This window comes from Calonectris borealis, chromosome 11, assembly GCF_964195595.1.
Source record: "Calonectris borealis chromosome 11, bCalBor7.hap1.2, whole genome shotgun sequence".
Taxonomy (NCBI): Eukaryota; Metazoa; Chordata; class Aves; order Procellariiformes; family Procellariidae; genus Calonectris; species Calonectris borealis.
Window position 1 is genome coordinate 1,736,481 of NC_134322.1, and position 27,889 is coordinate 1,764,369.

General features: G+C 56.2%; 1 protein-coding gene across 2 annotated transcripts in view; it reads right to left on the reverse strand.

The window, feature by feature from the left end:
• Positions 1-5,922: 5,922 nt before the first annotated feature.
• CORO2B (coronin 2B) overlaps positions 5,923-27,889 on the reverse strand; it is a 44,317-nt gene continuing 22,350 nt past the window's right edge. For both annotated transcript variants that reach the window (XM_075159695.1, XM_075159694.1), the window contains 11 exons: positions 27,430-27,630; positions 15,021-15,137; positions 10,794-10,943; positions 10,232-10,396; positions 9,513-9,629; positions 9,310-9,414; positions 8,850-8,946; positions 8,193-8,305; positions 7,387-7,477; positions 7,135-7,274; positions 5,923-6,650 (listed from right to left, as the gene is read on the reverse strand). In XM_075159695.1, the coding sequence (XP_075015796.1) occupies positions 6,519-6,650; positions 7,135-7,274; positions 7,387-7,477; positions 8,193-8,305; positions 8,850-8,946; positions 9,310-9,414; positions 9,513-9,629; positions 10,232-10,396; positions 10,794-10,943; positions 15,021-15,137; positions 27,430-27,630 (1,428 nt within the window). In that variant the 3' untranslated portion in view covers positions 5,923-6,518. The remainder of the gene's footprint in view (positions 6,651-7,134; positions 7,275-7,386; positions 7,478-8,192; positions 8,306-8,849; positions 8,947-9,309; positions 9,415-9,512; positions 9,630-10,231; positions 10,397-10,793; positions 10,944-15,020; positions 15,138-27,429; positions 27,631-27,889) is intronic.

A 27,889-nucleotide genomic window follows, 5' to 3' on the forward strand; every position in this document is an offset into this window, starting at 1 on the left:
CTGACTCTTGGAAAAAACCCAAACCCCAGTATTTTATAACAGTTCAGCAGGAAAATCCAGGTAGAAATACTGTCAGAAATGAATAATGGGAGAATTCAGCTCATTCAAATCCCAAGTTTTTGTGTCACTTTGCTCTTTCTGCGCACAGTAATGTGAAGAGCCCAGGTCATGCAGCAGTCTAGGGCTGGTGGATCTGCCCGGGCAGGGACCGTGGGGATGGAGCCCGGTATTTTCCAGATGCCCAAACCATTCTCATTCGCGCATTCTTTCTTACGTGTACCGTGAAGTATGCTTTACCTGGGACTTGTCGGGTGCTGGGGGAACCTCTCCTTCATGGAAAAGCAGAGCCCTCCCTTGGCTCCTATTTCAGAGAAATCCCAGGAGTTTGTTCCCGGGGTGCTTTATTTTGCCTTGCTGTCCTGAGCCTGTTCTAAAGCTCGGACCGCCTAAAATGTCCTGCTGGGGCTTTCCACCCCTCTTCGCAAACCAAACCGCACTCCTGTGTTGCTCGGGGTTGTGCAGTGCCGTCAATGAGCGCATTCAAGTCGGGAACAAGGTGCTCTTGGTCAAAATTGTTACGTGCCAAGCTGAACGTATGGGGACTGCACATCCATATAGTCTTAATAACGTAATGGCCTAGGTGTTTGCATTTCTGGTACCCTCGAGGACGGCTTCTCCTTGGTTGATTTGATAATGCTTTCTTGTACCTGAAGTATTTGTGGAGGTTAAAGCAAGGGCACAGGACTCTGGTGAAGGTCAGGAAGGCTTTCCAAGCCCGAATAATTGTCAACGTTATCCAGTTATACAGGAGGAGATGACTGCTGGCTCGCTCTGGACTCTGCTGCAAGTCCCCCACCACTAGTTTAAATGGTATTTCCTTAAAACTTAGGGATTTGTGATAGTCAGGGAAAGCTATTCCTTCATCCTGTTGTCCAAGGTGGGGCCAGTGGCTTGCTTAACCGCATACATATTCCAGATCACTTTAATTGAGATTTGGATATATAGAGGGGCAGATTTGCTTCGACCAAAACTCTCTTATAATTGTCTTTAAAGAGGTCTTATGTTTCAGTAAGAATGAATCCTCCCATGCTGAAATTTAGAAATCTCTGATGACTACAGACTTCAGCCCTAGGAGTGAGATGGCTGAGGATTTTCAGTCCCCATTGTTAAGGGAAGAAATGTACTGCAGAGTACTTAAAAAATGAGACTTGAGTAAGGATCCAGCTGCATGGATCTGTTTCTCAGCTTTCTGGAGGTCATGTCGGGTTTAGCTATTGATGTTGATGTGCCGATGCACCTACACCAGCCGCGAACGTGCGGGCTGGGCAGAGGTTTGGGCTGGCAGCGGCCGTTTCTGCAGCCGGGGAGGACGACCCAGCGCTGGGTTTGCAGTGACGGGAGCCCCCCGCAGCCGTGCGGCGGCTGCCTGCGTCCTGCCAGCCCCTCCGGACCACGACCGACGGCTTGGCTCTAGCAGAAAGCAGTGGGCAGCCTGGGAATGGGATGAAGGTGTTGCACTCCCTGAAGGCTGATGGCAGGTAGGTCTGCGAGAAGGACCACAATGCGATGCTTTCCCGGTGCCCAAAGCAGGCTCTCCCTTGGCGTCCCGGCTCACCGCTCTCTTCTGCTCTTGCAAACAATTCCTCCCAAAAGGGAGCTGGGAAAGCTCTCCTCCTCTCTCCCGCTCTTCTCCTTCGCGGCGGCGGGTGAAGCAATCGCCCTGCACAACCCACGGCTTCGCTTGCAGCAGCACTCGCCCTTCTTCCAGGCGAGGCTCTGGCAGCCGCAGCGCCCTGACCAGCTGCCGCACGAATCGCCGAGGGAAGATTTAAATGCTCAGCTGCTATTTTGCTTCATGCACTGGTGGTGGGGAGATTGAAGCTGTCGAGGGGGTAAGCACAGGGTGAGACACGGGCTGGCGTCAGAGGACGTACGTGTGTGGTTCGGGAGCTGCGCTCCCCTTTTAACTGGAAAACCTGACCACTTTTTCTGTCTGAGCATCTCCCGTTAACTCTTACTGGTGCTTCTCCGAATGTATTTTGACTGCTGTTCTGTTTAGCTCGGCAGTTCTCGCTTGGTCCAGATCACGTCACCGCTATCAGCTGTTTGTTGTCACTGCTGGTTTTGCTCCCTCTGCCCAGAGCCAATAAAAACCCGGTGAATGATTTTTGGCAAGACTTTAACATTTTCTGTTTGGAGTTTTTATTTTTCCATTACACTTGGACATTTGGCGCTTGCCAAATGTGCGCAGAGAAGGGAGGCGGCAGCAGAGGCAGCACCAGGCGAGCATTTCACCCTGGACATCCTCCCGTGAGAGGACACCTCCGGTCCTTCCTCCAGACGTCCCTGTAGATCGCCTGTGCTCTAATTGCTAATTCTACTGTGATTTTCCAGCGCTGTTCGGAAGCTGGCTGCTGCTGGGCAGTAGGGCAGGCGGCGGGGTGTTTCCTTGCTGAGCCCTTACGGATGCTGCGGAACATCTGGAGTGGCCACATCTGGCTGCAGCAGGTATGTCCAAGCACGGCCGTCGGTCCTAGCGGGCAGGTTGATGTGGCACATGCCCGGCGCTCGCCGGGACGCCCAGAAAAGCGGCCGTCCGCTGCACAAATCCTGGTGCAGTTTCAGCTCCATTTCAGCACCAAATTTCCCTTTCGGTGTTTGAAAGCCTCCTCCCGGGAGGGGATGGGAAAGTCGGATTCTGGGGTCAAGAGGTTTAGGTCAAAAGGCAGCAGTGCATAATGTCTAAAAATGCACTAAATGTGTAAAAAATTTCTAATCATTTTTTGCTGTGAGGGAGTTGAGCTCCCAAGGGAGGGTCCCTGAGTGCGTAGCTGGCGCTGCTGAACCAAGTGGGGCCAAGTTCTGCGAGTGCAAAGCACCCCTTGATTTTAAGGATGTCAGAAAAAGGAGGAACCAGCATCTTCCTCAGCAAATTGATGGGAAACTCCCATTTAATTAAAATAAAACCCATTGTGGCTTCTCCGCTGCATTTGCTTCATTTTAGATTTCAAAAACCAGATCTTGTATCGTCATCTATAAATTCAGATTTTTAATCACCAGAAATCTTCTCAAGTAGGCACTCACAAAATGTTGGAAAACAGAGAATTAACAATAATCCTGCAGCTAGGAAGCGTACGAGGAGGCCAAGCCTCAAACAAAGCGAAACCTCCAGGAAGCAGAAAGTAGGTCGGGTCGGGAAGGGTGAGCGCAGAGGGGCAGCACTGATTCGGAGGGGAAAAGCAAAGTCGGAAAGAAATCGCCCCGCGGCTGTGTTTGAAGGAGGAGGGGGCTGTCTGCTGCGGACAGCTGAGCTCTTTAAGCCTTTTTCCTTAAAACCTGTTATCCCTGAAGATGTCAGCTGCTGGTGAGGTAATTGCAATTAGCAGCAGTACAGGAAGGGTGAGACCTCAGCCTGGGTTTGAACGGGGACGGCTTGGGAAATGCTGCAGATAAATTAGATGTTTGTGAATTATTGAGTCTGGATAACGTTCCTGGAGGGCTCCTGGAGGAGCTGGTCCCGGAGAGCAAGGCATCGGCTCCGCTACCACTGCAGGAGCAGGGAGCAGCTGGGAGGCTTTAAAGAAACTAATGTCTGCAAGCAGGATGGGAGCGAAAAGCTGGGAGGTTACAGACTCACTGGTCTCATTTAGACTCTGGAAAATCCTGCAAACTACCCGGAAGCATCTGAAAAACCCACCACAGCACCACAGGCTCATCAAGAGCAAAGGGCAGGGACGTGGGTCGGTGCAGGAGCAGGTCTCACCGTTCCCAAGCGGCACAAAACCCCGGGGTGAGGGGGGATGCCGCGATGCAGGATTGCACCCGGCTGCTCGTGGTCGAGTCGTAAGGTTGCAGCAGTGCAGAGGATTCAGTGCCAAAATTGGATGTATCAAGTGCCCCAAAAATGGGCCTTTCTGCTTTAAATAGCGCCCAGATGGTGCAGGAGGAAACGTCGGGAAAAGCTCGAGCTGTCACTGAGAGAGGGGAGTTTGGGAGGAAAGGTGCAAGAAGAGGAGCAGCGAGGACCTCGTGGGGGGTTTGCCCTGGAAACGGCACAGCCACGGCTCGGGCTGGAGGTTCTTGGTGAATCCCGAATGCTTTGGGAGCCCCGTGAGCGTTGCAAAGGTTATGTCGCAAGCTGAAGCCCACCCGGAGCCATCCCGTGGGGCCGCATCCTGCATCAGTTGCCTCCGCACCCCGAGACGTCCCCCCCCTCACCTGCAACAGAGGCGGCAACCGCCGCTAGATTCGTGCTGATGTTTGCAGATATGCTAATTGGCTCATTAATCATCACCACCCGCAGCTGTAATTGGGCTCATTTCGCATCGATTCAAGGGGCTTTGGAGAAAAGTTGGCTTTTCCCTTACAAGAGAGAATTTAGTGCAGTAAGTCCCAACGCACACCCTTGGATAAGGCCATAAGACATCAGTAACCTCAAACGGGACCAAGCCATCGCTGCGCTGCACGAAGCAGCCGAGACGTGCTTAAATAGCGCTTTCTCCTTCCAAATATGAGGCACGATAAAACCAGGAAACTCCAGTCCTGACCCCAAACGATAGCACATTCCTCAACACCAGAAAACGAAGGAAATGAAGCTTAAAGCTCTATTTCCATCTCGGCATCCCGCGCGCTGCCCTCTTGCTCGCGCACGCCCGGCTGCGGCACCGCGGGGAGCCGGGGCAGCCGCAGAACCGCTGCGTTTTACCTGCAAATCTGGGGCATAACGGCGTTATAAGATGGGGAGAGACTTTTTAGCAGGACCTGTTGCGACAGGACAAGGGGGAATGGTTTTAAACTAAAAGAGGGCAGATTCAGATTAGACATAAGGAAAACTTTTACAATGAGAGCGGTGAAACCCTGGCACAGGTTGCCCAGAGAGGTGGGAGATGCCCCATCCCTGGGAACATTCCAGGTCAGGTTGGACGCGGCTCTGAGCAACCTGATCGAGTTGGAGATGTCCCTGCCCGTGGCAGGGGGTTGGACTGGATGGCCTTCAAAGGTCCCTTCCCACCCAAACTGTTCTATGATGCTATGACTGATCCAGCGAAGTGTCTCCAGCGAGCACCGCCCGCCGTGCTGCCCGCCTTGCAGGGGAGCCCGAAGCAGCCGACCCAGCCCCGGGCTCTCCCCAGCACCTCCTTCCCTGCACAGTCGGGGCTTCTGCTCCTCCTGCCGCACACCCAAGCCCCCTGCAGCCATCCCACAGCATCGAGCCCAGCCTCCAGCCAGCATCGCTCGGCGCTGCAGGGACTTCCCAACCCGGGGAGGAGCTGCAGCGCAAGCAGAGGACACATTTGCGCACCCAAAAATACCCCTTTGGGTCCCACCACCCTTTCTCGGGTGGGGGCCGGCGCTTGTGCACAGCCCTGCGACAAGGAAAGGAAGGAGCGGGCAAGGTTTTGGTATCTTGAAAACATTTTATTTCATCACTATTCCGTGGTAGCATAAATAATAGGCAAAGACAGCACATGTAAGGTAACGAGGGGGAAGCAGCGGGTGCGGGGCACAATGTAAAATAACGGAGAGGGGAAACCGTTGCACAGGTAGTGCTGGGCAGCTCAGCAACTTGATTTAGTGAAAATATATATATATATAGGTAAACTAGCAGTATTTGGTGTCGTTCCCTGTGCTACAGGCCTAATCCACAGAAAGGCGTGATTGTACGCACGTGCTGAACCCATCGAGCGCCCCGGCAGCTCCAGCACCCGCTGGGTCCGTCCCTCGGAGCAGCACCGCGGCGGCCGCCCGGGGACCCTCGGGGCGAGCCGGGTGACATCCTTCCCCCCTCCCCGTGGCACTGGCACATGTCCCAGCGGAAAGGAGGAGGGTAAGTCCCTCTTTGCAGAGGCGGAGGGAGCAAAAATCCCTCTCCGGTTAGGAAACACAGCCTCTTTTTTTTTTCTTTTTTTTTTTAAAAAAAAAAAGGGCCGAGGTGCACGTGCACGGATGCACGCACACATGTGGAGCAACTCCCTTCCCCAGGCTGCAGCCCGGGGACGCTCACAGGCTGCTCCTGCCAAACCCGGCCGTGGCAGAGCCCGCCCGGCTGTGCCACAGCCACCGCCCCGGCAGCGCCGCCGCCATGGGGAGGGTCCCGGGCTGCCGCCGCGGCAGCTTTTGTGAATTAAGCCCTTCCCGCGCCCCGTTCCAGTTCTGCACCCGCCGTCACATTTTTGCATAGGAAAAAAATTAATAGCAACGAAGCATCGCGTTTTCCCGGGGAGTCGCCGCCGCCTCGGCTCCCCCGTGCCGGTTAATCCCGACGGAGGGGACACGGCTCGTCTACTTACTCCAAGACCATCGCTGGGGCACGCGGCCGCCCCAGCCGCCTCTCATGCGGTAGCTTTCGGTTACAGCGGTTTTAGTGCTAGACAAGACTAGGAGGACGTATTTCCAGTTAGCGAGTGGGCTCTTGGCAGGTCACTTGACTTCTGGCTCATGTTCTGTGTAAGTGGATACAATAAAATTAAAGAGCGAGTATAAACAAAGAAAGTTTATTTATAAAACGTCTCTGGAAGTTAATTATTCTTCGGGCTGTTACGCAAGTTTTTTAACTCCAGCTGTAGCTGTCGGATCCGTATGTCTTTCTGCGAAAGCTCGTCTTTCAGCCGCCGGATCTCGTCCTGCTGTCGGAAGAACATCCGAAGGAGCTGGAAGGGAAGGAGGGAGCTGGAGGGAGCGCGCTGGCCGCTCGTCCCGGGGCTTCGCCCTCCTGCCAGCCCCCGGAGCCCTTTCATAACTCGGCTGCTTTTGCAACACGAATTCATCTGCCGTGCCGCCCGCGCTCTCCGATTTAACGTTTCACCCTCCTGCCCGAGCAATCTGCAAACTCGGCTCCAGCAAAACAAACTCCTTCCGGGGCCAAGCGCTGATGTTGTTGTTCTCGGAGGACGATTTTAATAATAAAAAAAAAAAGTTTAGGAGCTTAACGCCGTTCCTTTCGGGTGCTCTGTGGTTAATGTGGAGCGGGTTGCTTCAAGCCACAGGGAAACGCAGTGCCCAGGCACCTCGGTTTGGGAGTACGAGCAGAGACCCGCGGAGCCGTGGCTTTCCAAGCTGCACCAGAAAGCGTCCCCCCCACCAGCAACCATCCCCTCCGTCCCCGTGCCCCGCTCCGGAGCCGCGCTGCCCTACCTCGTTCTCCGTCCGGGGCGGCACGTTCTCCAGCAGGTCTATGCCGTTAACGACGACGCTCTTCTTCTCCCTCACCGGTGCCTTAAAGACGATTTTGGATGTCTTCTTGTAGCCCTCCTTCAGCGACATCAGGATGGGATCTGAGCGGGGCAGAGCGCGGGAGGGGGTCAGGGGGGGCTGCGGCCCCGTCCCGCTGCCTGGCTGTTTTGGGGGCTCCGTGCCACCCCCCCAGTGCCGTGCCGGTGGCTTTACCTCGGTTCACCCCGCTCAGCCATTCATCCGGCGTGAGGGCTGGCTCCGTACCCGGAGTCATCGGGTAAATGTCCTCTTGGTACGTTTCTGACTAAAAACACGGGGAAAGAAAAGCAACCGCCTCCGTGAATCTGCTCACAATTTTAACTGCACGTTCCAGCGTGCTGCAGACGGTTGCGCTCACTCCTTTGGCATGCAGCAACGCAGCCACCCAGGGCAGCGGGGGAAGTAATAAACTGGTGTTTGCACCATTAAGTTAGATGAGAAACGCCAGCGCTGCCCGCTCAGGGCACACGCAGCCAAGCTGGGGAACGCTGGCCGGCTGCCGGCAGCGGGGCGGAGGGGCCGGAGGAGGACGAGCGGCTGCTGAGCTGCGGCAGAGCCCGGGACCGGCTCCTCTGCGCAGCCCTGGCTTCCAAACCCTGCTCCAGTTCCAGCTCCGAGATCTATTTTACCAGAAACAGCCCCCAAACCTCAGGCGAGACAAGCCCCTTGTTACCTGTCGCAAAGAACCAAGCTGATTTTGCACAAAACAACTGCATCGAGGCCAGGAGCAATGCAGAGATGCATTTCCTAAAAACATTCCCATTAAGCCTTGGGTAAAACCCCCCTGGGAATCCCGTGCCTGGGAAGTGTAACGACTGGGAGGTCTCAGACTGGTGCAAAGAGACCCAGCCGTCGGACTGGTCAGCAAAGCGGAGCAAGTGGGGGCATCCCCATCACGCCGGACCCGCTTCGGACACCCCCCGGCGCCGCTCGCCCCCGCCAGCCCGTCCCCGCGCCCCGGGGTGCGGCGAGGGACTCACCCTCCTCGGCACGATCATCGAGATGGGTTCGATCAGGCCCTTGAGGGTGACGAGCTTGTAGAAACGAAAGACCTCGCAGGCCGACACGTCCAGCCCGTGCTTCGGCATCACCCCTGCGGGAGGCGCAGACCATAACCCCCGGGTGCTGCAAACCCCGGGCAGCCGGCCGGGACCCATCCGCCTCCCCGGCACGGAGGACCCCAAGAGGTCCTTGCTCTCTATCGGGAGACCCAGATCCTTGCTGAATTTATCCCTGCCCTCACCCTGGGGTCCTGGGGCACAGAGCTGGGCCACACCAGGGGCGTTCGCAGGGACGCTGGGAAAGGGATGAGCAGCTTTTACTCAGGACAAGTCACAGGAATCACTGACTGATGTCCCCTGGTAAAGCCGTGGCACGTGTGACAGCAGGAAGGGTGTCACCGGGCGTGCGCCTGGCCGGGACCCAGCCCAGCCTGGCCGCGTCACCGCAGGACGGACAGCACAGCGATGCGAACGCTGCCCTGCAAGCGCTGCCGCCCTGCGTTGATGCTCCAGAGCCGGCACAGCGCCCGCCAAACCCGTGCCAAACCCATTTACGAGCGGCATTGAATTAAGCACCTTCCATCGTCTACCTTTTGCGCGTTCAGGGCGAAGGGTCAGCAGCACAGCCGTCCTTACCCAGTCCTTTTTGCGGGGCTGGGGAGCGAAACTCCATGAGGTAACTCAAGTAGGGCTTTTCCGAGCCGATCTCGTAGTACCGAATGTTGCCGTCACCCTGGAGCGAGCGCAGGGAAGAGGGAGGGTTTACGGCTTCGGCAAACATAAAGTTGAATAAAGACCACGATAACAACCCCCAGCACCCCGTCCTTGGGAAATGCTGGGGGGATACAGGCTGGGGATGCTGCAGCCCCGCGCATCACCCCGCGGGACGCTGCCCGCTCACGCAACAGCGGCGGGCACCTCTCCAAACCAGGGCTCGGTGGCCAAAGGGCTGCGTAACGCTTTGCTCGGGGCTCAGCGCAGCCCTGCTGCCAGGACAGCTCTTCTCCCCCAGGCCGTTTGCTGGGGAGAGGCCCCTTCGCCTCCCCGGGAGATGCTGCAGCCCCCGCAGCTGCGGGATGCAAAGCGCAGCCCGTACCTTGCCAGCCAAGTACAGCATGTGAGTGTCGGCGTCGTAGAAAGGGAAGAGGAGACCCGAGAGCCCGTCGATCTCCTCCTCTATCAGGGGCATGGACAGGTCCTCCTGCGCAAGAGGAAAAAGCACTTTGTTAAGCAAGATGTCCCGATGCTCGTGCTGAGCGGGGGTCCCGGCGGGGACGGGGCGGGGGTCCCGGCACCCACCTGGTCCCAAAGGGCGATCTGCCGCGTGTTCCAGCGCGACACCCCCGTCGTCAGCAGCCGCTTCGTGCTGCCCAGGAAGACCACCCGGTTGACGCGGTGGTTCTTGCAGCTGGCCTCCTGCAAGACAGCAGCGCGCTCGCCGGCAGCCCCCCGTCCCGCCGCGGCCCCCAGACCCGGCCCTCGCCCCCAGAAAGCCCCTTCCCTGGCAGCTCTCCCGACCTGCCAGCCCCCCCACCGCCTCGTCCCGGTGAAACGCCGGCCCCGTGCCGGGGGGGTGGCAGCCAGCGCGGAGGTGCCGTGGTTCAGCGCCTGTCCCCTGTGCAAAACGAACACACCCATCTCCCTTAACATCAGATATCACCTTCACTGAGAAACCACCGTCTTCCTCCAAACGGTGGCTCTTTCTGGAACTTTCTGCATCCCTCCCTAATTTCTACTATTTTCCACAAATCCTTAATTAATAAAAGAACAAAAGCCTCCAACTCCTGTGCTTGGGATGAGGCTGAGCCCTCCCCATCACCTCCACCTAATTAAACCTACCAGCCCCTCCCCACAGCAGAGAATTACCTGCAGCCCCTGACCCGTGCAGAGCATCACGTCATGAGTACGTACAGTACCTTGCAAATGTTTTTACACGTTTCAGCAGGATTCCTCCCCAAGATCTTATTTCTAACCCCCCATCCCATGCAGCACGCAGCACCCCGGCACGAGCACCGCACCTGCAGGACCCTGCCGGAGCGCGGCTCCACGACCCGCAGCTTCTTGTCCTTGCAGGTGGTGGCCAGGAGGCTGCCGTCGGTGTTGAAGGACATGCAGAGGATGACATCCGTGTGGCAGTCGATCATCTTCACCGGCTCCCCGATGTCCAGGTTCCAGATGAGGACCTGCGGGAAGGGGGGAGGCTGCCCTGGCGTCTCCACTCCTGGTGACCCCCCCCACCCCTCCTGCAACCTCCATATCAGCTTTGGGCATCTTAATATCTCCTATTTTGGCTGAAATCGCCCCCCCATCACCTACAGACCCCCTTCCCTCCTCCCAGGGCTGCCCTGCAGCTGCTGCTTCTGCAAAATTAAAATAGTCCTTATGACGGGGTGCAAGACCCTTGCACGAGGGAAGGGACCGTCCGCTGCACGACACCATGGGTCATTTTCCTCCAGCCAGCAGGATCCTGCCCCGGCCGCAGGCAGGAGCCTCCCACCCGTGCCACGAGCAGGGACAGCCTTTGCAAGGGCAGCCCCAGGCAGCGGCCGGGCGCGAGGAGCGGGGCCGGGCAGGGCTCACCTTATAGTCGTAGCCGGCGCTGAAGAGGATGTTGTTGGTGGTGGGGTGCCACTCGACGAGGCCGACGCGCCGGCTGTGCCCGTACAGCTCCAGGACGGCCTCCGTCATGTTCCTCTTCAGCCCGCCCTCGGGGATCTCCCAGATCCGCACCTGCGGGACGGGGCAGGCGTCGGGACGGGGCAGGCGTCGGGACGGGGCAGGCGTCGGGACGGGGCAGGGAGCCCCGGCAGGACCCCGACACCCACCCAGGGGGGGCTGCGAGCTGCTGAATCCCTGCAGTGCCCCGACGCTAACAGCCTCATCCTGCACCCTAACGCATGTCCCAGGGGTTGATCCAGTCCCTTGCGAGGGCAGGGGGGGCACGGACAGTTCATCCCATCAGACCGACAAGCACTGGGGGAAAGGGTAGCCCAAAAAAAGGCAGCGGTTTCACCCCTGGACTGCAGGTGCCGAGGAAAAGGACCCGATGAAGCTGATGCAGCAGGGCCGGGGGGACCCCCGGCTGCTGTCAGCCCAGCGGGGAGAACCTGGGTTAAAAACAAGCCAGAAAAGCCTCTGCAGAGAAGGTGCTCACTGAACAGACACTGGGACAGAATAAGGCTTCTGTAGCATCTCCTCTTCAATTAAACAGCTCCAGATGATGCTGTCCAAGGGCGGTTATAGATGCTTTCATCTCCGCGGCAGGTCACCGGTATGAAGCCGAAGGGACACGTCGCATTTGCCTACCCCCCTCAGTCTGCTCCGCGCCCGAGCGCCTGGACCCGTCCGAGCAGCGAGACCCGGGGTCCTGCCAGCCCTGCGGCTTCCCGGAGCCACCCGAAACCCGGCGGCGTTTGGCGGTACACGTCCCCGCGGTTCCGAGGAAGAGGTGAAACGACCGAGCTTTGCACTCCCATCTCCTCCCCACGGCGGGCTGCCTTGGCCAGCGTCCTTCCCAGAGCCTTCATCCCATCCCCGCTCCAATATCCCTTGCAGACACGTCACACCACCTTTAAGTAACGCTCACCAAAAAAGCCAAACCGTATCGAACGCAGCACGCAGCCGTGCAGGTCCCCTTCCGCCTCCTCCGCCAGCATCCCAGAAGACGAGCTTGCCTTTGGGCAGACGCGGGGCCGGGGCCCCGATGAGCATCGCTGAGTTGAAATAAAGCTTTTCCGAAACGCAGGGAATATCTGGGAGGCTGCTGCCTGGGGAGGACTGACCTGCTCCCCCAAGGGTCGCCCCGTCCAGCCGGGGGCTGAGCTACAGCCTGGGGGGGCAGAACTTAATTTGCAATATTGCAGTGAAAAATCTGCATAAAACTGTACGGGTGGAGCGCTGAGTTTTCTGCCTGAACCTGCACATTTAGAGGCGGAAGACACTGCTTTTTGGGTTGCGTGGTGTGCAGAGAAAACAGTGTTACGAGAGAGACACGGCTAAGAGGCCGGTTTGGCTCGGAGGGACGATTCTGAGAGCATCAGCGGTTTTCAAACAAGGCACAACACGAGGAAGAAGCAACGCAGCCCTGATCGCCAGCTGTCGAAGGAACCGGTTATGAAAGCGGCGGGTTACGAAACGCCTGTTACCAAACCTCTGGCTGCGCCTTGCTCCGGCGATCTGCACCCACGAGGGCTCCGGGCGAGCTCTGCACGCCGCAGAGGTGCCTGCTGCACGCTCGCTGCTCGGGGGGTGCGCCATCAAAGCCGGGGGACACAGAGGGGACCCTTCCCGCGCTCCGCCGCGATGCCCAGGCTCCCTGCATCCTCAGGGTCTGCTCAGCCAGGCGCCAGCTCTCGCCTTTCGCTGTGCAGGGAGCCTAAAGGATGGTTATTAAATGTGTCCTGCATCCGTGCTCAGCTGGGAAGCATCGCTGGGGCTCTGCAGCGCGGCGTCACCTCTGCGGTCTGCTCCTAACCGGGTTGCATCATTCCTCGTGTCTTGCAAAAAAAGCGGGCGAGTGCCAGGGACAGGCTATTTTAGGCAGGTTTCCCCATTACCACGGTCACTATGACCTGAAAATAGACGTGTTGGAACTGGTTGCAGTACTAATGCCATTCTGTTGCCAGTATAGGCATAGCTGGAGCTAACCCAAAACTCAAGCATTGGGTTTCACGCTCTCGTCCCATCCTGGAAATGATGCTTTTGGAAAACTATCATTAAAGAACCAGAGGAACAGCCCTAGAAGCGCCTCTCTCCACCCTCCTCCCGTGACACCAGGGAAAGCAGCCAGGGTGGGACGCAGCCCGTGAAACCAGAGGCTTCCTCTCCCAACCCATCCTAAGAAACTTTCTGGATGAGGTTTTCCCTGAAACGCGCCTTTCCACAAAGAGATGCATCCTGCAAACCAGACACCTGCAAACCAGACACGGCGCTGCAGAATCCCCCCCAGCTCTGCGCCTGAGCGCACAGAGCCCCGGCACGAGGCAAACACGGAGCCTGAAACGCCTACGGAGATTGGGTAATCCCCTTTTAATCTCCCCGCTTGTTTTGTCCTGCCCTTTAAAAGCTCGTTCCCAAAAAGCTTTCACAGCATTTCAGCAGCTCGCAGCACCGCGGCGGGGCCCAGGAGCTCGAGGATCAGCCCTGTCGCTAATTGTCCCGCGAGGACAAATAATGAATTATCGGCCCTGGTGCCCCACGGGAGAGCATCAGGCGGGGACAGACGGGCACGGATGGATACGGGTTTGATAGCGAAGGAGTAGTTACGGAGGGGTTTCAAGCAGAGCGATAACCCGGGTGGGCTGCGAGAGCGATCCCTCTCCAGCGAGGGATCTAACCGCGGCTGTTGATATCGGGTCCTGCCGAGCCGTAAAATCCTCATCACCCCCTTGGAGAGGATTAAGCCGTAGCGATGCCCCGGGGACAAGGCGGCACAGGTTGTCCTCTCCGCACAGGGCACGATGGAGGAAAGACACGAGTCTGGAGCAGGACCGGCCAGCTCCATCACCCTGTGGTGGTGGCAGCTCCTCCGCGTCTCCCGCGGCGGTGGTGTCCCCAGCCTGGGACCGACGGTGCCCCCGGGTGACAAATATAATGCAAATACTCTGTTTCCTACAGCTCGGACTCCGCGAGGACCTGAGCATCCTCTCTCTTTGATAAAGACTGTTGGCCTGAACCTCATTAACCCTCCTGGGAGTGAGCGGAGAGACCCCGAAGGTGCAGGACCTGCCCGTAAGCAGCACCCCGGGCATGGGGTGGCACCGGGGGCCACGAGCCCACCCGGCTGCAGAGCCGCTCCCCCCCAACTCATCCCCATCGGGGGAAACTCCCCCCACCAGACAGCCTCAGGGGCAATTAACTTAATTTCCCAGGTTTAACGACGGCTCATGAAGTCTTCCCAGTATCCTCCCTCCCGCCCAGCACCTCCTGTTCCGCAGCGACTGTATATAAAAGGTTATAATTCAAAGTGGGAGACAGCTCGCCATGATTCATGGCCATGATCTGAATTTTTTTCCCCACTCAGTATCTTCCTTGACAAGCTTTCGGCTAATAAAAAATGCCAATATACTGAACTGAAGGAGAGGATGAGACATTAGGAGATAATACAGTGAAATGCTAAGGATCAGGCGAGGCAGGTTTGTAACTGGTTGAAAACTGGATCACCCCAAACCCCGGCTTCTGCCGTGCAGAACGGGCGATGGTTTCTGATCTTCTCCCTTGTACAAAGGCTTTTCTTCCTTTATGATACAGCCTTTGGGATGGATTTGTTTGTGTCCAGAAAATAAAAAAGGAGGAGGATGCCAATAACAGCTCCGTAAAGATGACCTGATTCGTGATCCCCCGCCCGCAAAACTGCCTTTTGCTCATATCACTTGATGGATCCGGCCGCGAGAGCAGTTGCAGCCCCTGCGGTCCCTGATAGCAAGAAGAATTGATAACATTGATAGCATTGCTGTTGGGCTTGGGAAGAAAGAAAAAGAAAAAAGACCTTGTTGTGCACAGCTGTATGGCTTATCTGCAGCGGGGGATGCAGAAAGAGCCGTGCTGTGACAATAAGTGACAGCGGGGACAGCAGAGTTGCTGGGCACCGCTGCCACAGGAGCCGGGGTCTGGCACGATTTGCCTATTGCTCTGCATCAATCTCTTACCCCCTCCCCGCTCCTGAGCCATCACCCACCCGTGGTGCCTCCGGCAGCCCCTCTCCCGCCCCGCCGGGTGCATAAATCAAAGGCAGAGGGGTGCACGGAGCTGCACGACTGCGGCCGCTCGTCCCCCCGGGAGGTGCCAGCCCAAAGCGTCCCAGCTCACCGAGGTGTCTTCGGAGCATGAGGCGATGATGTTCTCAATGAAGGGATTCCACTTGATGTCCAGCACGTTGCCCTGGTGACCGCAAACTTTGGGGTAGTTTGGTTCGATCCGGCCTGTCTGTAATCAAAAACAACCAAAAAAACAAAAAAAGAGAAAAAATAATAATTTAGTGATCAAGTTGGTAGGCTGGAGCCCGGTTAGGGGAGCGGGCTCCATAGATTGCGCCAGGATGGGGCTTTGGGCCAGAGGAGATGCCCGGCTAGGTCGGGGATTGGTTTTATCCCAACAATATTCCCAGGGGCGTCTGCAGCTGATCCGTGCATGAGAAGGGGTTTCTGCAAACACAACCCCGAGGGGCTGCCGGCCCCCGGGCGGGGGCACCACCAGCTGGGGAGCTCCGTAGGAAACCTTTGCACGAGTGTCTGGAACCACGGGCAAAAGGGCTGGAAGGGACTCGAGGGGCTCCAAGCCAATCCGCGGGCCTCGAGGCGGATCAGCCGTTGGGCCAGGCGTGAAGTAGTTGGTACCTTCCTCCCAAACTTCGGAAGCGACGCTGAGCAAGGTGTGCACGTGCACTCCGCAGGACAAATCCCCAGCTTCGGGATCGTCAACACTCTTGCTTAACGACGCTAATAACCTAACCGTGACACCACTTGATGGGACCCTTCCACAGGGGTGGAAATCCTTGCGAGGCTTTTAGGGACGCCCCGGTCTTGCCATCCCAGCAGAGCGAGGACCTGCAGAGCTCCGCAGCAGAGGACGGCGCACAGCACTGGGCACAGCCTCCTCTTAAGGTTCCCGTCGGAGATGGGCTGCAGGAGCCCCCTGCTCCTTGCAGGGACCTTGCAGGGTGCCTCCGGCCACCCCGCTGCCCTTCCCTCCCTGTGCTGGCTCCTTGCCGCAGCCCGGAGGCGATGGCACGCTTGGAGCGTGCAAACTAACTAGGTCAGCACGACACAGCCACTAAATATTTCATAGCCCTTCCAGCACCGACCTTTTAACGTACCGAGCTCCCGGCTCCATTTAACGTGAACAAAGAAAGGCGCCGAGGATAACACGCTGCATTTTTACTATCCGCAGCTAAGGGGAACGGCCAGGAGTGCTCTGGGCAGCCGGATCAGGCCCAGGGGCTCACCCCTGCGCCGTCGCTGCTGGGAAGGTTTATTTGAATTAATTTGCTGCCAGGGAGACACGGCTGCTAATTGCCAGGCAGCCCCTGTGCCCGCTGCAGCGCTGCAGGGTCGGTCGCAGCGCCGGTGAACGCCAGCCAGCGCGGCTGCACGGGCAGAGCGGCTCTGCCTGCCTGGATTCCATCAGGCGGGGATGGAGATGCAGAAAACCATCGCACAAGGCACTGAGAAACACGAGCAAACACAACCCTCCCCGAGCCCGCTTCATCAATTTAAAAATACTTTTCATAGGCTTTATTAGCAGAGTGAAAAGCCAGTTCTTGCTCAAACTGCTACAACAGCTCTAAGTCATCCCTTGGACACGGCTCATATATAAGAGGAGAACTAGGCTGGCCTTAAAACACCGGGGCCTTAGTTATATGGGTCATTTCAGATATCGAGGTAAAGGAAAAAAAACCAGGTGCCTGCTCTCGCTGCCTTCAGCACGTGAACAAACGGACACCTTCAGCTGGGTAACGGCCGTCGGCAGCCGTCCCCCTCCGCCCTTCGACGCGGTCTCACCAACACTCATTAATTCCCCGGCGTGTGACAGGCGCGGGATCACATCCCCGTCAGCCGGTCTGGGATGAGCGCTTAACACAAGACTCATTTCTAACTCAGGAGCCTCTTTCTAATTAGGGCACGTTACGCAAATTCCCCACCCGTATGGCGCAGGGTTCGTTTTCCCTTCGGTGATCAATACCTGCCGGTGTGATTTTAACCTCCATTAGGGCCAATTTCAGGGATGTCAGGGCAGGGATGGACGGAAGAGCCGGGACGGGGCGGCTGCGCCCGCCTCCTCCTTCAGCTGCCGACAGCATCGCTTCGGCTCGCTCAGAGCACCTAAATTTTGATAATTCTGCCCATCAGCAACAACCTGGCGCAGATCTGAGCTGCCACGTCAGCCCTGGACCCTTACCTGCTTCCTGCCACCCACTAATGCATTTTCTTCCCTGCATTTACCTGGCAGCTTTGCCCCAGAAAAGCAGCAGCGACCGACGTACACAACATTTCTGACATTATCGAACAGCCGAAAGGGCGTTTTCCTGGTTAATGCCCCAGACTTGGTTTTATTAGTGCTATTATAAATCAGTTCAGGTTTTTAGGGATAAAAACAAGCAAAGTGACTTTCTGACAGTTTTGCCAGGGCAACCCCAGCCTCCGGAGGCTCTGGAGGTGCTGTGGCCAGAGGGATGGTCCCCTGAACCCCCCAGCCGTGCGTCCCCCTCCTGCCCCCCAGGATGCTTTTCTTCGCCTAGATTACATCAAGCACCATTGCACCTGGAGCATCCCATAGGAAGGGCAATACAGTAAAGTACGCATCAACCATGGATTTTAAATTTTGCATTTACTCAGCGGCAAAGACAGCCCCTTGGGAAGTCCCCGTCCCACCAAACCTGCGCGGCGGGGGGCAACGGCCCCCAGCACCTCAGGGATCCCCCCAAGGCACAAAGATCTCCATGCTGGGAGCCAGGGGTCCCCAGGAGAAGCGAGGCCCAAGGAGGAGCATCGACTGACCAAGCGCTGAGAGTACCCGGGCCAGAAGGCAAGGGAAATCCTTAGAGAAGACAAACCCTTCATTTAAACAAAAATAAAGTCTTTCCAACGCAGAGCCTAGAAAACAGGTTTGATCAAAAAATTAGTTTTCCACTAAATTGAATTTTCCAAAAGGGGTGGAGAGGAAGATTTAGGAAAATGTTGCTTTTCACTAAAAACATCTCAATATCTAAACCAGTCACATTCAGCAGTTGTCTCCTCGGGGCCCCGGTACATCGGGTGCCCCTGCGGGGCTGGGCACCCAGGGGGGCTGCTCGCCCTGACGGATGCTCGGGACATGGGGCGAGAGCTGCCCATCGCCTGGGGAGACCCGCAGAGCCGCCGCGTCAGCTGCTGCCTTCACCCAAAATCCACTGCAGAACTGCCTTAAGAAGTTACAAACAAAAAAACCTGATTTTTCACATTTTTTAAGTTTTCCCATGGGAAAAAAAAAATTCTGCCCTCCTTTCACAGGTGGGGAGAGCTCAGCCCTGTGCCCCACAGCCCTGGAGAGAGGATGGGGCGCTTTGGGTCTCATCCTGCAGACAAGCATCATCCCTAGCAAAGTGCGAGCTGCAGGGATGCAGCCCCCGGGACAAGCAGCCAAGATTTGGGAAGGAAAAACCTAAAGGTGAGACACAGAAAGTGGAGGGAAACCCAGCAACGTCGCTGCTTCGTTAGCGCCTGCAGCTCTGCCTCCCGGCACCACCCAGAGACCCTCCTGTGAATTAACGGGGTGCAAAGCACAGCTTTATGGGTTATTTATGGGTTATTAGAGTAAGTAGACCAGCAGACACCGCTTACCCAAACGGCGCAGATTATCTCGCTTTCCCCGTTTCCATGCTGGCATTAGCTGACGTCCCTAACGCGCTGCCTGGAGTGGCGGTTCGTGCAGCAGCGGTGAAATTCCAGGCGGACGGACCCTCTAACGGCACCGGCTGACACGCAATCACTTCCATTTTGAGCAACCAGCCGAGTGATTTCCATTGCAAAATAGGTTTGACAGGTTTTGTCAAAATTCATTAGGCTTTCAAGAGGATGAACAGAGTTTGGTTACTAGGGATAGTTTCTGTCCAAGTCAGGAGTTTTCATTAAAATAAGTTGAACGCAGTCAGCACGCAGGAGCTGCCACGGTGCCCGCAGTGAGGGACAGCCCTTCTGCGAGAGCAGTGGCAGGTTGTGCCCATGCCGAAGGCACCTGAAAGAGGAGGAGCCGCCAAATAAAGGAAATAAAAAGCAAAAAAATAAATTAAAAAAAATCAGGGATTCATGCCATAGCTTCCCATTTAGTCATTCTTAGAGGGACCTCGCCAGCAGCCGTGCATTAAGCCACCGTGAATCCTAATCGCTGGATCCCTGACCCCCAGCTGGGGGAAGCTCAGTGACCCAGATACCATCTCTTTCGCGAGATGCCGTGGCTCTCCAGGCTCCAGCAATCTGATGTTTTCCATGGCAGGCACTGGAAGGAGCAAGTCTTCCAGCAACTTCAGCCCCTCGAAGCCCTCCCTTCCTGGAGCAATTAGGAGCACTTGAAAAGGAGGAAGGGATTTGCATTATGTCTGGGGGAGAAAGGGAAGAAAGGACAATGAATTTTTTAAGCTGGTTGAATTCAGTTATTTTGCTGCTTGGTGACCGAGGAGGAAGCCTTCCCCTGGGAATGGCTGGAACAGCAGCGAGGGCAGAGCCCAGGAGGGATGGATGCACGGCCCCGGGAGGTCAGACTGCCCCGGGAAGGGGAACACCATCACTAGCAGCAAAGCCTCTTCTCAGAAGCATCACTTTTAAGCACTCTAAGTCACCTTAGAGCGATGTGAGCTCACGAGCAATTTTGGTATCAGAGTCCATCTCAGTGAACCTCTCGGCCACCATCAGACTCCAGCGACGGGAAGCGTTATCGCTTCAGCCCAAGCTCCAGTCTCGCGATGGCAGGACTCCACATTTGCTTTGCAACCACCCAGCAGGAAGCTCGGATAAATCATTTTAATATATGTATTTCATAAAACCTGCTTTTCACCAGCTTCCCTGGAAATACAAGCCCAGAACGTTTCCAAATCCTCACGTTTCCTACGAACCTCTACAAGTGTGGCGAAGACCTTTATCCAACTCTACCCTCAAACCAATCATGCACGGAAAACTTTACAGAAACAACAGCAGCACCCATCCAGCACCAATACCAGCACCTTCAGCGCCTGTCCCTGGGAGAGGAACCTCCCCGAGGAAGGAGCACCCACCACCAGCCCCGGGGACCGGCCGGGCCACCCTTCCCCACCCAGCAGCTTCCCCAGGTGCTCCCTGATCCCTTATTAGCTTTTAGAGGGGATCAGGGAAGCGCTGCCTGAGCCGGAGGGGATTTACAGGGTTTCCCAGGAAATCCTTGAGTACACACAAGTCTCCAGGGGCTGAGATTAAGAGTAAATACATTTACTGCTGTTTTTTTAAAGAAGGTCTCTCCTACTCGAGAACCAAAGAGGAGGAAATTATACAGATTTCCCTGACCCGGGGCAGATCCCCGGCTGATTTCGGTACACGGGAAGGTCACTGCAGGTTAACTGACCTTCATTAGGAACCAGGTCAAACGGAACCAAGCACAAGCAAGAGAGAAACTGGACAAACCCTTGACAGGGACCCAGAACACCCATTGCCACCATGCGCTGCCGGGTAGCGGGGACCAGCCCCGGCTGAGAGCCGACGGGAAGGGGGAGGCAAGAGGAGGGCTGCAGGCACAGCTGGGCAGCACATCTGCAAGATGAGCTGTTTAAGCAAAGAGCAGCGAGAGCTTGAATGCGAGGGGACGGTTACGGGGCAGCGGAGGTGTTGCACCAAGAGACAGCACTTGCTGCCCCAGTCGCTTGTGCGCTTGCACAAATAATTCCGGAAGGAAATTCCCATGCGCAGGTGGAAGGGTGCTGCTGCTGTTGATGTTTCTCTCCAACAACTGAATAAATATGAAGACAGATGCCTCAAACCTTTCTCCACCTTTTCTGTTCTCCCCAGCAGCATCCCTTCTGCCAGGGCTCTCGTCCCGCCTCCAGCAGCTGCAAACCACCAGACAGCAGCGATTGCATGGCCCCAGTTTGGCCAGAGCCAGCCAAGGCCAAGGAGATTGAGCAAACACACGTGTTCCCAGCAGGCTCATCCCCTGGGAGGGATGGGGCACACCACTGCCCTGGCTGGAAGCTGGTCCAGGGATTCTTAGTAATATAAATACATGAAAAAAAAAAAAAAAAAAAAAAGAAATCCATGCATGCAACCAGCAATTGTTCATCAAACATCAATTCCAGGTGTGGAAACGTCTGAACACACTTCTGGGTGCTGCAGAGAGTAACCTGGTTGTCACGAACACACTGCCAAGCTTCCTGACCGCTCTTGTGAATGAGAGCAGTAAGTAAATCGCTAAGCCAAGAGCCAGCTTTCTAGTAAACAAATTAGAAAAGCTCAGCGCATGTTCTGGCACCTTTGAGTGAAGAAGCTGTTTCGCCAGATGTGCCCCTCCAGGAAAATAACACCACAAGTGAGAACTGCCACCCCTCTTCCCAGCCTGTCACACCTGGGAAATTCGAACACGGAGGGGAGGGAGAGGGAGGTGCGCTCTGCGCACCCTCCAGCACCTGCTAGAACAGCGTTCGCGTTCTTTAAACAAGCAGTGGAAATACGCAGGGGTGTGCAGGGCCGGGATTTTGTTGCCTGTGCATCTCCCACCCCCTTGGGCCCACGGGCACCTTCCCCAGGCAGCCTCGCCAGCGGGGGAGAAGGGAGAGCAGGAAAGGCTGCAACCCAAGCAGGTTTTGGCAGCCATCCTCTGTACGGCAAGCACTCCCAGGCATCCTCTCCCCCGCGCAGCCCCACCAGCGGTGCAGCCGGACGGCATCTCTGCATCGGCCCCCACGCCGTGCTCCTTGAGCAAGCATCCCAAGACCCCGTGCCTCAGTTTCCCCAGGAGCGATGCTGCTATCGCTGTCTCTGGCAAAGCCCATGTTCAGGGGTGCTTTGGGATAAACAAAGTCTCAGATTTACCAGGTTACTTGCCATAAAAAATTACATCGATTTATAGACGACTTAGTTACTCTTTGTTACACAACTAAACCATGCAAGTCAAAGCAGGAAAAGAAATCAGCATTGCTTAATGCCATTTTTGCCAGGATGCAGGTTTAAATATCAGTTACTCCTCTTCTGTGCATAGAAATACTGTTAAATTAAATATAAATACCGTTGTGGGCTGTAAGTGTCCCACCTTCTGCCTGCGCTTGGGGTAACCATCAGCAGAGCTTCTCCAGCCACGCTGGACCCACAGAGCCCTATAGCCTAAATCCTGCAAAGCACGGCACACAGCGGCTTTTGACAAACAATTTGTCCAGATTAAAACCCCGAAGCCTTGCTGCAGAAGTATTTATCTGCACCATAAAAGCAGTAGCCAAGCTCAAGCTTGTTAATTAAAAAGACAAAAGCCCGTATAATGTCCCTGTTAAATTGGATTATGGACACTAAAAATAAATCCATGTTTATTGGTAACAAAAAGCCACTTTTCCCCAGCGAGGACAGGGTTTCTCTCTATTTTAGCCGGCAGAGGGGGCAGGCAATTGCAGGCAGGGCTGCACTGCCATGGCCCAGGCAAAGCCGAGCTCTCGCTTCCCCAGGCTCGACCCCAGGCTTTGCTGCAAATGCAGCAGCATTAATGGGGGCAAAATTCATATTTCCCCTCCCGAGCTCCTGTTGGCCCAAGGACCCACGTTTTCAAACCTTGTTTCCTCCTCTGATCCACCACCAGCTCTCAGAGCAGCGATAAAATTTTACACTGACACTTTTTGACTGATCCAGATGCTTAAAACCAGCCAGATCCCAGGTCTGGGCTTCCCACAGCTGCTCTCCTGTCATCTCCTTGATAAATGCAGGGACATCAGATTGTGCTCCAGTGTGGAGCAGTAATGCTGAAGTGACAGCTTTTTTGTAAGCCTCAGGTCTTTTTTTTTTCTGGCCAACGCTAGGTTAAAGGAGATGTCTCCTGCAGACTAAAATCAGACAGAGAAAAATTCACAGAAAACCAAGAAAAACCCATAGTACAGACCAAGGCAGTGTCCCGTGTCCTGAGTTTAAAGGTAGAAAAGCTCCAAGGACATGAAAATTGGTTCATAGTACAGAGAAGTAGAGAAAATTCTGTATTTTTCCCCTGCAGAAAACCTCCCGGTACTTTGAAGCGCAGCAGCTCCAAGAAGCAAGGAAAGCAGCTGTGTGATGAGCTTGCCCGTTCTCTGCCCAGCCTTGGCAAGCAGGTGTCCCCACAGAGCGGGGCATGCGCGGGGGTCCCTTGGGTGGTGCCACGAGCACACAGACAGAGCAGATGCCACCAGGACCTTCAGCCAAGACGAGCCATCCCGCAGCCAGGGCAGGCTGCAAGGGGCACGCAGCCCACTCCTCCCGCTCGCCAGCTGCCACCCTGGCACGCAGCTGGCCGGGGGGCACCCACCCAGGTTATTGCCACTAACCCAACACAGACAAGGGACGGTGACACTGCTCCTGCTGATACAGGAGCTGCTCCTCTGTTGCATCCCTCTGTGCTGGGTGATGAAGGGAAAGGCAATACCTGCAGCACAACTCAGGCTTTGCCCAGCTGCTGTCCCTGTCCCCGACTCCCCAGGGCTGCCGTGGAGGTTTGGGACCTCCGTGGGGATTAGCCACGGGTCCGTCACCTCCATGGGCTGCCCCTGCTCCAGGCAGGCTTGTACGGGGCCCCACAGCAGCAGCGAGGGGCATCAGCATCCCATGGGGACACAGCGGGGCTCCAGCCCCCCAGGACCCCCTGCTCACACTTCTGCTGCTCTGCACGCCAGGGCACGCATCCGTCACCGGCAGCAAGGCAGCCCAGCCCCTGCTCAGCCCCACGCCACGGGCAGCTCGAGCGGCTCGCAGACAGCCGAGCACGGCTACGACGAGCGCCGGCAGCAGCAACAGCGCTGGACTTCAGCTTCCTGCGTGCAAACAGAGACTCCCCTTTCCTGCTCGCCGCTTCCTTCAGGCATGCGGGCAGATAACATTGTCTGGCTGTGGGAAACAAGCTGCATCCCCCACAGAAACAAAACCTCTCCTATTGCAGCACCAGCGATGCCAGCCACCCTTCCCCTGCAAGCGCTGCCCTAAGGGGCCCCCGCAGCAGCCCAAGGCCACCCCCTCCTCTCAGAGCTGCTCCCAGCACCCCTCCTCACCCCCAGCCCGGCTTATATGAAACTAATTAAATCAGGCACAGCTGAGATAGATCCACATGCTGCTGGAGCTTGCTTTTCCCCAGCTGTTTGAGCCAGCCCAGGGCCAGCAAAGCCCCGGCGCTGCCCGAAGCACGCGGGCTCTCCGAGCTGCCTCGGCGCTGGTTGTGGCAGGTGAGCTGCAGCACGAACGCAGCAGTTTAGTTTTTGATTTAATAACTGCTGCCAAAAGCTCTCCTGGCCCTGGGACTGGGAGGAGAGCAGCTCTCGGGCTTCGGGGCTGCAAGTGTAGTATCTTCAAAAAGTGTGTTTTGTCCCTTCCCTGGCCAGCGCATTCCGGGGCTCCCCGCGCGTTTGGACAAGGCTAAAGCATTTTGGAGACTGAACAGACCGAAGCTGAAGACAACAATTTAGGGATGGAAACCCCCTGGGAGAGGGAGAGCGGGTGCTCCTGGGGCCGCACGGCCCCATCCCAGCTCCGGGGTCACACGAGGGTGCGAGAGCCGTGGCTTTCCTTTCAGAGGAACAGAAATGCTTCATTGCTACTGATAAAAGCTTGCAAATGCCACGAAATGCACCCTGGAGTGTTTGAAAGCCCAGAAAAGGCAAAGGCTCCTCCATGGGGGACTTTGTGCTGTTGATGATGGCAATGCTGGATCTCAGTGGTGGCGTTAAGGGATGTGCAGCACTGGGGAAAACACTGCTGTTTGGGCTGTACAATGTCCGAGCTCAGATTCTCCCAGTTAAGCACATTGTCTGCTAAAAAAAACGTAGCCACACCATTCCTGATGTTTCTGGGATTTTTGCACAGATTTTTTAAAAACACAGCCCAAAGCCTATAATTTCACGGGTCCTTCTTGCTCAGCCCCTCCCTGTCCGCGCACCCCTTCACCAGGCAGAGCACGAGGGACGGCTCGTGGGGGACGGCCGGTGCCAGGAGCCTGTCCGGAGCGCACGGAGCAGAAGCGTGGTCCACGCTGGACACAAACGGGGACGTAATTTCACTGAGCTGCTTTCCTGCAGAATTGCAACGTCCGAGCAAGACTGGATTTTGTTCATGATGAGGGAGCTCAACCCATTATTGCGGACTCAAACTACACGGACATTTTCAAGGTGGTCTCCTCCCCCCTTCAGCTGAAGTCTGGACCGAGTCCTTCTGCCGCTACGGTTTGGGGAGCAAATCATCATCTTCTCGAGCCTCAGCACAAGCTCTCCTTCGCCCACTCGCCAGGGATATTTATAGCACAAAACCTTTGCGGTGCTGGGGAGAGGCTGGTTCCCAGTGGCCGAGGCTCCAGAATTTGGGATCCTACCCCAGCTCTGCTGCAGCGCGGGGCAGGGGACAGGCTCGGGGAGGATGGGGGAACAAAACACGACCGTGCTCCGTCTTTCCAACCCACACAGCCTTGCAGAAGCGGTTGTGCATCCCCTTGATTGCTACGCAAACGCTCGAGGAACCAGCATTTCTGACGTGCAGGCAGAGGAACATATGGCCCAGCGTATGCAAATGCATTGTCACTCGAAGCATAAAGCAGAGGGGTTTCTGGTGAATGTTTCTGAGCAGAACAGAGGGCAGAAATGTAAAAAAAAAAAAAAAAAAGGCAGCAAATCAAATCCTGAGTAGATCTGCAGTATCTAGGTTACCTTAATTATGTTCGGCTAAATGTGGATGCCAGTTAATTAGAGGGCTGCTGATTTCCAAAGAAAATTAGTTTACTCTTAATGAGCTAATCAGTCCCTATTTAAAAAAAAAATAATGAAATTATTAGATTGTACAAAGGCGTGTGCAGCCACTTGACACGGAGTGCCGAGGTCTGCTCCGGCTGGGATTTATCGGGTGCGATACTGCCAGGATTTCCACCCGGGGCTGACGATCCCTTCGGAACAGGTTGCAAATGGCATCGTGCTCCCTCTGTTCTTATCCCACGGGGACCGGGCTACGTTTGCCAGAAAAAAAGGGTCATTTGCTGGCAATACCGGGTTATTAGCTCAGGATTTAGGACCACGAGCCAGTGGCGTGTGGATGGGCGTCCTCCCAGCTTGGGCTCGGTGGAGTGGGGAGGGGGGCAGAGATGGGGCTGGAGCGCTCCGAGGGCTCAGACAAAGCTCCTGGTTTTTCGAATATTAATAAGAGCCAAGCTGTGCGCTGCAATTAAAACGCTGATTATAATTTCTTCCATCTGTAGCTGATTCTACTCCAGAAATTAAAGAGAAATTCAGAAAGGATGTGAGCGTTACATGGGGAAAGTGTCTAAGAGGAATGCCGGGGCGTGGGGAGACGGGGTGCGCAGGGGCTCGGCGGGGAGCGCTCCTCCATCCCATCGCAGCCGGCTCTGCCAGCTTCCCCTCCCGGCTGGGAATCCCGGCGGGTTTGGCACTGCGACTTCACTGTCTGGGAGCCTGAGAGACAACCACCTTCTCCCCACGCATGTCGTATGTCTTCATACACAGCGTGGCTTCAAGTTACCTGGGGTAGGGGCATCCTTAAGGCGAGTGAGTGCAGCTCCTCCGATGTCAAAAATGCTCCCGAGAATGAGTGACTCGGAGCCCCGTGCCCCCTCCTGCAGCCCAAGAGCCGTGGGGCGAGGGCAGGATGCCCAGGGATGGGATGCGGGTACCAGCTCGGAGCTGCCGGTCCATGCACTGGAGCACCCGCAGGAGAGCAGCAGCAGCAGTGCAACCATAGTACGCTGCGGCAGTGCCCTGCGCTCAAGTTTCGGGAGCAAAGCAAAGCAAAGGTAATATTCATTTCATGTTCAAGGTCGCTGCTGCCCGGCTTTTCCTCCAAGAGACGCAGCTCTGCATCTGCCGCGGGGACGAGTGCTCGGCCGGGAGCCACCGCCGCACACCAAGCGCGGTCCCCACGGGGCGGCTTCTGAAACATCAGCTGAATTTCCCGGAGTTTAAAATTGCATGAGCAAGGGATGTGCGGATTCACGTGGGTAGTCATGCAAAGAGCTGGGGAAAGTCTTGGCGGGGGAAGCAAAAGCCCAGCGGTGGGGTTTTGCAACAGGAAAATTGGGTGCGCAGCCGTGTTCTCCCTCTCAGGCTGCCCAGGGCGTGAAATTTGAGGGCTGAGGTGACACGGACAAGCTCAAAGGGCAAGGACTGCTACCCGCTCGGCAGGACACGGGGCTCCACGGGGACTCCCCTGCTTTCTGGGAGCTGTGTTGGTGAAATACTGGGGTCACAAACCCGAGTGGCCTCTGCCACTGCGAAGGGGCAGGGTGGAGATGCGCCCAGCGCCCGCCCTGCCGGCACGTGCTCGCTGAGAGATGCCAAAAACGCTTTTAACAAATGTTTCATTTTCTTCCTAAAGAAAAAACTCAATTCACTACGGCAGCTGTAAATCCTCCCTTCCCCGCACAAGAAAACCCCAGTAAGGGACAGCAGAGATTGGACACATCCCGCTGCAGGAGGGGATTCCCAGGACGGAGCGTGCATCCACACGCCCGCGCTTAGGGACCGGCTCCGGATCGCAGTCGCCTCCGCCGGGGCCAAACCTCTTACCTGCTCGAGGGGGATGACGAGGAAGGAGCCCCCGCCGGCGCTCTCCGTCACGATGGCGAGGAAGCGGGCGTTGACGGCGCAGAAGTGGTTGTCGTGGACGTTCTTGGTGATGGGGATGCCGTCGAAGCAGTGCTCCCGGCTCGCCACCTTCCCATAGACGTTCCGAAACTTGGAGCTGCGGTACTGCGGGCGCCATGACATCTGCTGGGCAAACACAGAGGGCTTAGCCTTCCACAAATATCCCACCCGGGATGTTCCCCAGGTGCTTTCCAGTTTCCAACCCGTGCTGCAATAGGGCTTTTGCCTGACGAGGCACGGCAGTATCGGGGCAGCCCAGATCTGCAAATATAATACCCTTGAAAAAGTGTAAGATGTCTCCTGGTGCAAGGTACAACTCACAAAAGGCATTAAAAGGCTCTCTACTGTTGCAAAATTTAAGCTGATCTCCTTTTCAGCATGA